This window comes from Panthera onca, chromosome B4, assembly GCF_046562875.1.
Source record: "Panthera onca isolate mPanOnc1 chromosome B4, mPanOnc1 haplotype 2, whole genome shotgun sequence".
NCBI lineage: Eukaryota > Metazoa > Chordata > Mammalia > Carnivora > Felidae > Panthera > Panthera onca.
In genome coordinates this window covers 137,406,495-137,417,612 of record NC_138345.1, presented here as the reverse complement: position 1 = coordinate 137,417,612, position 11,118 = coordinate 137,406,495, and the positions used below count along the sequence as shown (strand labels likewise).

Here is an 11,118-nt window from a genome sequence, read left to right as displayed (position 1 = left end):
CCGGCCTGACTTTCACAGACCAGTGCCCCCCAAATGAGCGACCTCAGAAACGCGGGGAGTTCCCGAAGGTGGCTAGAGACCACATTCTGCAGAACTGGGGCCACGTTGAAATCCCAACGAGGGCGAAGTCCCACGTGGGGCTGAGATCTCAACCAGTGCCAGGGTCCAGGCTGCCGAGATGAGCTGGGATACAGGAGGAGAGAGGCTCTGAGCCACAAGGGGCATCCATACCTAAGAAGATGGGATACATCTGGGCAGGGGCTGGAGGAGAGGCGTGTGTGGAAGCCAGGGACCCCGCTGCCACATCCCCGCGCGTCCCAGCGCGCCTCAGGGCACAGGCTGCACCTTGGCTCCACCATCAATGCTGGCAGTAACGGGACACCCTAGAAACCCAGTCTGCCCACGATTCTTCTGACCCAGAGCTTTGTTGAGCTTGGCGTCCGATAAACTGAATTTGAATCCCTTGTCCCTAAAAAGCTGTGTGACTTAGGCAATTGAGCCCTGTTTACTCATCTCGAAATTGCGTACGATCGTGCCCACCTCACTGGGCTCTGGGAGCCGTGGATGAGGCACCACGTGCCAAGTGCAAGGGGGCGGCGGGGGGCGGGGAGACTCAGTGCACACTGGTGGCCCCTCTTTCCTGCTGAAGAGAATTGTTATTTCTCCGCAGTGATTTCAAGAAGGGACCAGAATCCCTCAAGCAATTCTATCGGACGCTGGGGCTCCATGTGTCACCTAGCAGGACTGGTCGTGGGGCACAGGGTGGGCTCGAGCCACACTTCTCAGAGGTGGGTGTGGTATCAGAAGTGACACGGGTGGGAAGCTGTTCCAATACGTGCTGGGCCCCACCCCCAGAACCTCCCCAGGAGGCGGGGTCTCTGAGAAGGCCTGAGGGGACATTCCCAGGCACTTCGAGAGCCCTCTTCTTGAAAGACTGTCAGGCACAGGCCATGGGGAGGCTCACAAAACTGTTTATTTTCCCCCCCCATGATAAGGAAGGATGGATGCAGGTGCCGAGAAAGTCCAGCCATTCCCCTGGTGAACACGCACGGCTCGCACACAAACCTAACAGGCTGTGCCTTTCCCTTTTCTGTTTCAACAGAACCGTAGGGCACCTTCTAAGTGCTCCCCGGGGCATCGTGTTATGCAGCTTCTGGGCAGAACTGATCATACCTGCTACTCTACCGCAGCCCCATCGTTGGGCGTAAAACACCCGATTGGCCAAAAAAAAAAAAAAAAAAAAAAAAAAGTACCAAACGTCAAATTTCGTACAGTCAGTGCAAGAACGGGTTTTCTCTCGGCATCTGGACTGGCTGCCCCCCGAAAAACGCCCTTCCTTCCTGGGTCCTTGGCAAGGCCCAGCCCGCAGGCAGAGAAAGGAGCAAACGTTGACCTCTGCATGAAGAAAATAATACTAACAAGCAAGGTTTTCAACAAACCGTTGAGTAATTGGGCTCGCTATTTAAATACCGAAACACAGGAGATGAACTTGTTCCTCTGGCCGCAGCTTAATACGTGCGGGCCTGACATTACAAAAACTTAAGAAAGCTCGGCAGGGCAGGGCGGGCACGGTGGCCGGAGCAAGGACTTGGCCCGGAGGCGTGGCGGCGCCAGGACGGGCCCTCAGAACCAGTACTCGGAGACGAAGATGTGCACGTTGACGACGTTTCGGTGGGACACCACCCCCCCGACCACGTAGTTCATCTCCAGCTTCAGGACGGCATGAAACGGGCCCACGATGGGCCGTACTTGGCGCACGACACCTGGGGAGAGAACGGAAGGCGTCTTAGACCGCGTCGAGCCCCGCTCTGAGCCGGACGCCGGAGGCCCCTGCGTGGCATAGGACGGTGAGCTCACCGCAGTCATTTTCCTGACGGGGGATGCGAAAGAGCCCAGAAGAGGGCCTGTCGTGGAGCGGGCTCCCAGGACACAGCTGTCCCTCCCTGGACCAGGGGAGGGACCACACGAAGGCCATGACTGGAGGCCTCCTCCCCTGTGCCGGGCCACCTCCCTGTCTCCGGGCCCTGCCGGCACCTCCTCGCCTCTGCGGGACGGCCAAAGGCCCAGAGAGAACTCTCCCGCACTCTGGGACGAGACACATGAGGCTGGGGTGGGCGTTAGCCTCGCTGGGCCATGGAGAGACTGCAGCCCTCTCTGGGCCTCCGATTCCTCAGGGAGCAAATGATACCATGTGACCCCGTGCTTCTGCACCGCGTGATCCGGGCGACCCCGCACAGCGTCTGCCCGAGATGCGCAGGGCGACCTCCCCGCCAGACTGAGGGCTCCCCTCTTCACCTCCCCACGCATTCATGCCTTCTCCCGTAGGCACCAGGAGCTGTTCTCAGTGAGACAGAGAAAATAATAGAATCCTGGCTTCAAAGCCGGTGGCGGATCTAAGTAAGTGCAGGGCTGAGAGAAGTCCAGCAGGGGAGAATGGAGGTGAAGTCTGGGGGAGTCAGGGAGGGCTTCTTGGAGGAGGCGTTCCTCCCGACAGACAAAGCAACGCAAGCAAAGTCTGCAGGCTCGTTGAGCCTCAGTCCCTGCAGGGGACTTTCTCCATCCCACCTGTTCTGATGCTAGGACTTGTCCAAGGTCATGTGATACGGGGGGGGGGGGGGGAGGTGGGGGGTGGGGTGGCGGCTCCCTGGAAGTACTCTAAGGCCACTTCTGTGGCTGATCTGCAGCTGAAGGCCAGGGTGGGAAGCGTGGGCTAGCACCTGCCAGTCACGTGACCCAGAGCAAGCTTGGAGCCTGAAGTTCCACAACCACATGCTGAGAATTTGCCACTGATTGTCTGCAGCATCGACTGCTGATTCCAGGCTGGTTTCTACAAACATCCCTGCCGCCGACTTAGGAAGCACGCACGAGGCAGCGCGGTGAGGCCCCTGGGGCCCACACAGAAGGCTGGAGAAGGCCTCCCGCACCAGCGCTGGCTCCCGGTCAGGAACACCAAGTTCATGCTCAGAAGGGGAATTTGGGAGTGCCATCCCCCCTTTCGCTCTCTGGGCTTGTGTTTCAAAAATGAAATGCCCAGCAGCCGGCGTGGGATTCCAGGCTATTCTAAGTAAACAAGGGCTTCAGCTCTGAGGGAGAGATATTCTGCAGGCTGTCAGCACCCTTTCTCTGCCCCTGCCGGGTGGTGACATTGTAGCTTTGTCCTGGGTGAACGCCCACGAACATCTACAGCTCGCTGCTGAAGACGTGGGCTTGTCACCACCCTCCGTGTGCCAGCGGCCCCTGATGACCCGGCCACTCCCACCCACCCCTCCCAGGGTACAGAGTCTGGGCCAGCTCAGTGGGGGCTCACAGGTGCTGAGTCAAGCATGCTTCCCTGTCCCCCCCCCCCCCGCCGCCCCAGGCAGTCCAGCACCCGCTGTGCCCTGATCAGTGTCACCTTCTCCTCCCTCCTGGCCTCAGCCCCACAGTGGTGCCCACCAGCCTCAGGGGCCTGGGTTACCTGCGGACGTCACCCGTCCTTGGGGCTGAGGTTAAGACTACGCTCCCAGTACTCAGAGTTTCCAGATCTTCAAGGAAGAGGTGAGAGGCTGGGGGAGCCTGAGAACTATTTTTTTTTTAATGTTCATTTATTTTTGAGAGAGAGAGAGACAGTGTGTGAGTGGGGGAGGGGCAGAGAGCGAGGGAGACAGAGAATCCAAAGCAGGCTCCAGGTTCTGAGTTGTCAGCACAGAGCCCGACGCGGGGCTCGAACCCACAAAGCATGAGATCATGACCTGAGCCGAAGTTGGTGCTTAACCGACTGAGCCACCCAGGTGTCCTATATTACATAGGTATTATATAATGCCAAATATATAACTACATAATATGAAATATGTAAATATACTTATTTAAAATACGTTAAAATCTAACATATATAAACATTATGTATAAATATATAGTCGTATATTTTAAATTTATATAAATTTACACATATCTGTATATCTTATTTTATGTAGATATGTTTATGAATGTTACATAAAACATATAAAATGTACTTATCACAAATTTATATGTAAAATATAAATACTATCAAATAATGACGCACACACATTTGAACAGCATTAACAGTTCAGACCCACAGAAGTTTCCGATGTGCCTGTGTGTGCCAAGCGCTGGGCTACGTAAATCTGAAGAGAACATGATGGGCTGTCCTGTGGCTCAGTGTGGGCACAGAGAACAGCAGTTACGGCCCCAGAAGGGTTGGTTAACTTTCCTGGGTCTTAATTTCCTCTTCTGTGAAACACGGATTAAAAATAGCAACCTTCGGGGCTGTGTGAGTGGCTCAGTCAGTTAAGCGGCTGACTCTGGGTTTGATCAGGTCACAGTCTCACAGTTTCACGGGTTTGAGCCCCGCATCGGGCACCACGCTGATGGTGCAGAGCCTGCTTGAGATTCTCTCTCTCCCTCTCTCTCAGCCCCTGTCTCAGACGCTGTCTCTCTCAAAATAAATAAATAAACTTAAACATAAAAATAGCAACCTTCAAAATCAGAAACAGAACGAGCACGAGCGTACCCTCTGCCTCCTCAGAAATGACTCGCGGCGGCAAAACACATCCCATTTCCAATTGAAATGTGATCTGATTTTCAAAGGACGGCTGAACTCTCGCAGGATGGAAAAAGAGGGCAAGTGTTGAGTATTCCGATTGGGTTGATTTCAGTATATGTGCTGCCGAAGCGAGCACTTTATTGGGTTGATTTCAAAACGTACTGAAAGGAAGGCCCCAAATGTGTAGAACTCGTCTGTATCTAAGTCCATCACATGCACTGTTGGAGGTTTGATTTCTGCGAGGCAGCGCCTCGCCCGTGGCTCGGGCCGCAGCTGCGCACAGAGACCAAAGAACCAGGGAAGGAAGCCAGGGGCTGCCTGAGTGAAAGGGACCCTGGGAAGGGCCAGGGAGGAGGGGGGCCTGACTTCTGATGCAGGTCACACGCAGAGTCGGGATTTTGCAGAATCTTCCCATTTAATGAGAAAAGTGATTGATTAAGGTGGCACAAATATTCGTGCTGCAAGTGTGAAACAAGAAATCCCAAGTGCACAAGCGGGGCTCAGGAGTGTGCCCCTTGCCTTCCCCCCACCCTCCAACCAGAAGGAGCTTCTCGATCCCTTCCCTGTGACCTAATGTCAACACCGAATCTCCACCTCTATCCATAATCCCTGCTAACCCAGGGCTCCCTTTGCAGGCCACACCCATTCTGTGGACTAGCTCTCCTTCTGCTCTGGTTTGGGTGGACACGTTCCCTCCATTCCCAGAGTCGTTCAGGCTTGAGTTCAACCTCCTAGTCCTCCCTTTGACCGAGCCCAGGCTTTCTCCTGCTATTGCCTTTTTCTTCACAGCTTTCCTACCCATCCATCCATCCATCCACCCATCCTCCATCCATCCATCCATCCACCCACCCATACCCATCCACCTATCCTCCATCCATCCATCCATCCACCCACCCATCCATCCATCCATGTGCCCATCCACCCACCCATCCACCCACCCATCCATCCATCCATTCATCCATCCATCCACCCATCCATCCACCCATCCATCCACCCATCCTCCATCCACCCATCCATCCATCCATCCACACACTCATCCACCCATCCACCCACCCATACCCATCCACCTATCCTCCATCCATCCATCCATCCACCCACCCATCCATCCATCCATGTGCCCATCCACCCACCCATCCATTCATCCATTCATCCATCCATCCACCCATCCATCCACCCATCCATCCACCCATCCCCCACCCATCCATCCATCCATCCACCCATCTATCCACCCATCCATCCACCCATCCTCCATCCATCCACCCACCATCCAACCATCCATCCATCTATCCATCCGCCCATGCACCCATCCATCCATCCTCTCATCCACCCAACAGAGGGCATTCTGCACAGAGCAGGTCTAAGGAAAATTCCACAGACATTCCATTGGATTTTGAGAAATAATTACAAGGCTAGGAAGCACGAAGGACATGTGCAAACCCCAAAAGTATGACGGTTCAGGCCAGTTCTGGGAACAGTGTCAGTCCTGGGGAGAGACAGGCAGACGAGGCTGAGGAGGTGGTCAAGGCTGTTCCTGGGACCTCCCACCCCGTCAGTCTTGCAGAACCAGGAATCTGGGTCTGCAGCCGTCTCCTGGCTTCCTCCCCACCACTGGTCCAGAGGAGTGTGCATTCAGAGCCACCACCAGCCCTCCTACTGCACAGAAACCAGGGAGGGACTAGAGACACACGGTGCCCATCCGTGTCACCACTGAGATCGGAAAGCCTCCACCGGGGCTGGTTCCAGCCATCGACTTGATTCTGCAGGTATGATATTGGCATCTGGCACGTGCCAGGCCCTGGGGACCAGCTGGACTGCTCACGTCCTCTTTCATGAAGCCTCCCTAGCCCTGGGAGTACCCGGTACCCGCTCTCCCTCGGCCGTAATGCCACATCTGCCCACCGCGGTCACAGCCAGCTCCCCTTTCTGGGGCACATCTGCACTTTGTTCTTCTCTGTCCCCGCTGTCCCCAGCACAGGGCCTGGGGCAGGACAGAGCAGGAGCTCCGTCACGATTACTGAGTGGGATGAAGGCAGAGGAAGATGAGACGTCAGTCCCTGGGGTCCCCCACCATCTAGCAAGGAAGACGAAACTCTGTCCTGAAGGGAAGAGGGGCCACGGAAAACTCCGAGGGATGGTAGCTCATGACCACCCTGGCAACAAAAGGCAGGCCAAAGGGAGAGGCACGTTTCCGTCTTGCCTGGTATGTCCACCTTACCTGCCGGGGTGTTTACCTCCTCAGCTTTCCAGAGCCCCAGAAAAAAAAAAAGGGCCACGGTGCCGAGTTCAACGGTGTTAATCTTCCAAATCCTCGTCCTTGGCATTTCTGCTTCGGGTGTCAGACGTTGCTGGTATTCCTTGGCGTGTCTGTGCCTCCTAACGATATAATTAAGCCTTTTTTTTCCCCCCTTTGAAAAATGTAGGCCCCCTCGGGCACTTCACCTTCATGTCTCATCTCCGCTTTGTAAATTGCAGCTGACGTGCTGGGATCCAGGAGCCCGGCGACGTGAGGCACACGGGTCCGATGGGGGACCTTCGTCACCTCGTGCGGTCTGGGGTCTGCATTCCTGGCCCTTCAAGCCACTGCCCCTCAGCCTCTGCTGCTTAGTTGGCACTTGACTGTCCACCAGGTGTTGGGAAGGATGCGAACCAGCTCTCTGCGCGAGTCCCGTGTCCCTGACACGAGACGCCGGTCTGTAAAGAGACCTGCCGTCGGCGGCCTTGGGTTCCCCTGCTGGTTCCTCGCTGACCAGCGGCGTGACCTTGTGTAAGTCGCCATCCTTTCTGAAGCTCAGCCTTCAACCCAGAAGTCCTGTGATTCTAACTGACCGAGTGTAATCGGAGAGCACGTCGAAGAGGGTTTTAACAAGCAACGTGATGAATCAAGAGGCTCCCGTGACTATCTCACGTCAGTGGAAGTTAACTGTGCTTTTTAAAAGAGATTCAGGTTTGAAAAGACAGAGGTAAGAGTCACCTGTGGACGTAGCAAAGAGTGAGAAGCTGTCGCTACTTGAAACCACGTGATAGTCATTTGCTTACTTGGTGACTATCGGTCTCCCCGCTGCCGTCTGAGTCTGGAGGCCAAGGGCACGTCTCTCTTGGCCGTTCTTGTATCTCTGGTTTGTGGGACACTTCGTCCCGCTTTGAACCTGACACATAGGTGGCGCTTAACCAACACTTGCTGGATGGATGAATGAATGAATGAATGAACTGAACACCAAAGCACTAAGCACAATCTGTAAGGTTGAAAATGATCACCCGGAAAGGAGACTGTCGGGGGAGAACGCACAGGAAAGGGGGACAAGCGAGAGCCAGGCTTCACTGTCCGGCCTGGGCAGCTGCCACGCGGAGCCAGAAGCAGGGAGGAAGGCGGGGCGCCGGCCCGTGAGGACGAGGTGCCGGGGCCACGACCCAGGAGCTCAGAGGAGAGCCACGAGCTCTTGCCAAACACAAACGCGACGGCAACGGGGAAGGAGCACATCATCACCCGCGTCTCAGGGAAGTTTCCTTGGTAGAAATAATGATCCCCGCAGACGAGGATTAACAGCACAGACCAAGGGCAAAAAGGAAAACTCGAGAAAACGAAGATATACTGCTGGTACAAAGAGAAAAAACTGCCATGTGGGGCGCCTGGCCGGCTCAGTCAGTGGAGCATGAGACTCTTGATCTCAGGGTTACGAGTTCGAGTCCCCACGTTGGGTGTAGAGACAACTTGAAGAAACAAAACTAGAGCATGGATGGGCTGGGAGAGGGAACAGAGCCGGCCAAGGGGAAGGGACATGGGGGGGATCCCACATGCCCGTGGCTTCTTGGGTCCTCACCATACTGCTGTCGGGAACAGACATCACCTCCCTTCCCCAGGGGGAGGGGAGTGGGCTCTGAGAGCCCAGATGCCCCAGGTCACACGGCTCACAGGTCCGGATGCCCGCCAGCTGGGACTGACCCCGAAGCCCAGCCCTTCCCATCCCACTGTGTCTCCTCCCCCCTCACGGTGCTGCATGATGTGGAGGAAGCTTCCGGAATGTGCTTTCCCTGGCTGAGTCACACACATAGGGCAAACCTGGCAGAAAGGAATGAACCATGAAGCAGTCACATAAGTAGTCGGCAAGGAAGGAACGGAGCTCCCGCAGCCCTGACTTCTCGCCCCGAGAAACACCCAGGCAGGTGCTTGCGAGGAAGGGGGACAGGTGTCTGGGCTCCATATTTAAAATGCCAAATGGCAGGGAGCCTGGGTGGCTCAGTTGGTTAAGCATCTGACTTCGGTGCAGGTCACGATCTCATGGTTTGTGAATTCGAACCCCGCGTCGGGCTCTGTGCTGACAGCTCGGAGCCCGGAGCGTGCTTCGGATTCTGCATCTCCCTCTTTCTCTATCCCTCCCCTGCTCACTCTCTGTCTCTCTGTCTCTCTCTCTCAAAAATAAATAAACATTAAAAAAAATTAAAATACCAAATAGCTCCGAACATGTCTCAGCAGAACTCACCGTCCGTATTTCTTGATCGTTACAAATGTGCCCCCGCCACAGGCCTCCCATGAGCTAAGGCAGCTCCCCAGAGCCCCCTTGCCCTCCAGGAGAAATCTGGAAAGAAATGCCGCTCTGCATAGACCTGCCTTCCCCCTCGATGCGGAAGCTGACGTCTCTGCAGCACTTGTGAATGTGCTCGCGAAGCCCATTCCCATCTACCCTCTCATCCTCCTGTGTCAGCCTCGTTAGTCCTGGAGGAGAACACGGGCTCAGCGCGGTGAAGTGAGTCAGGTCTGGGCATCAGGGAGCCAGCCCTGGGCCACCGCCCCTTCCACCGAGCTGCGTGGCCCGCAGGAGGAAGAGAAGGCCTGGTGCTTTTCTGGAAGGGATTGGCCATCTAATGTACTGACCTGCACCGACTTGGCCAAAAGTGTGCCCTTGAAGGGAGGGATGGGCAATCCTTTCCTGCCCCTCCCACCTGCCTGCTGGGGTCCTGCTGCCCCAGACCCAAGCTCGCCAGCCGCTCGGATCTCCCCAGATGCCCCCCCGCCCCCAAATCCACCGGCCTCCTACAGCCTCCAGAGAACGCGAGACTGGAGGTCAACAGGCGCGTGGCTTCCAACCCTGACGCGCATTCACTACGCAGGCGGACGAAGCCCATCCACGGGAGTTTCCAGACCCTCCTGTCCGCTCCAGCCCCAGCCCCACCCTACCTCAGGCCAGGCCTGACCTTCCAACACCTTCCTCCTCACCCCCAATGCACTCCCCGGCTGCGGCCACAGCCGGCCTCCTAGAACGCAAGTTCTGGGCTCGTGCGAGGCTCTGGCACACATCACATCCCACCCACCCCAGCCCCCGGCTCCCAGCGGGTGTGGAGCACACACCTTGATCAGGCCCCCACGCCCTGTCCGGCCTGACTTCTCGGCACTCTCTGCTCCGGCCACGCCGAACCCCTCGCAGTCCCCCCAGGATGAGCAAAGGCTACGGAAGGGGCAGGGTGCACACAAGTCTTGCCGACGTGACTTAGCATTAAAGACCCGGGGACCCCAGACACAGACAAGTCCTGCCCTCCACTTTCCAGAGGGCAATACAGCACCACCCTCCTCCTTCAGAGGCAGCCAAGGCCCCGAGGAATTCGAACGCCGGCCGGGTGGGCACCTGTTGGGTACAGAAAGGGTACCCCAGGCCCCAGCAGCTGACTGCGGCGCGTGCCCTCTCTTCTTTATTCCTTCGGCAAGCACGGAGCCCCGGCTCTGGGCAGGCAGCACGCCCGGTGCCGCGGTTACGAACACCGACCGGTGCTGGTGTGGGGCCCCCCACTGAAGTCAGACACAGATGGTGGGGTGGTGAGGCTAGGAAAGTAAGCAAAGAGGCTCCGGGAGAAGTGCTCACCCCAGACGGGGCCCTGGGAGCTCGTGGAAACTTCAGCAGGGAGTCAGTCTCGGCTGGATGTTGAAGGACCGGCCAGAAGAGCTTGGGGTGGGGGGTGGTTTGCTCAGACATGTGGAGGCAGAGGAATTTCAGGGCTGGGTTGGACCTCAAAGAGCAGGGCTTTGCCCGGCCCGAGGTCACACAGGAAGGTCACGGCCCAGGAGCCCCACGTGGAGTCCCAACACCCCACGTGCCCTCCTGAGTCCGTGCCTCCGTTTCCTCATCCGGAGATGCGGCGAGTCTCCTAGAGGTTCTGCAAGCGGCATCTGGAACGTGCCGGACGAGGGAGGGTCACAGCTATGGGTCTGACGGCAGCGATGACCAGGACGCCACTTGGGGGTCGCCGGTCTCGGCCACGGAACGGACGTTCCTCGCAGGGCCCTTCCGGAAACACCCGACATCAAGGCTGCAGGCAACGCTCTTCGCGATCACGGGTGATGGGAGGTGTCTGCGTCCTGTGCGTATTTATGGCTGTCAGCCGAGGCTTTGGAAGATTCGGGTCGTCACCACACTTTTCCTTCGGACGTCGCACAACATGCCTCTGCGGCTGTTTGGCTTTGTTCTTGCTTTTGTTTTAAAACGGGGAACAATTTACGAACACATCCGGTGATATCAAAGACTTCCCCCCACAAAGGCGCACGACAGCAGCGGTAGGAGAGAGTCGCAAATCATCCTGGCCGGACA

At 56.6% G+C, this 11,118-nt stretch overlaps 1 protein-coding gene across 1 annotated transcript in view; it reads right to left on the bottom strand.

The window, feature by feature from the left end:
* Window positions 1-955: 955 nt before the first annotated feature.
* Window positions 956-11,118, bottom strand: part of FBLN1 (fibulin 1) — an 88,120-nt gene continuing 77,957 nt past the window's right edge. The window contains exon 17 of the mRNA XM_078449315.2: window positions 956-1,763. Coding sequence (XP_078305441.1) covers window positions 1,624-1,763 — 140 coding nt within the window. The 3' untranslated portion in view covers window positions 956-1,623. The remainder of the gene's footprint in view (window positions 1,764-11,118) is intronic.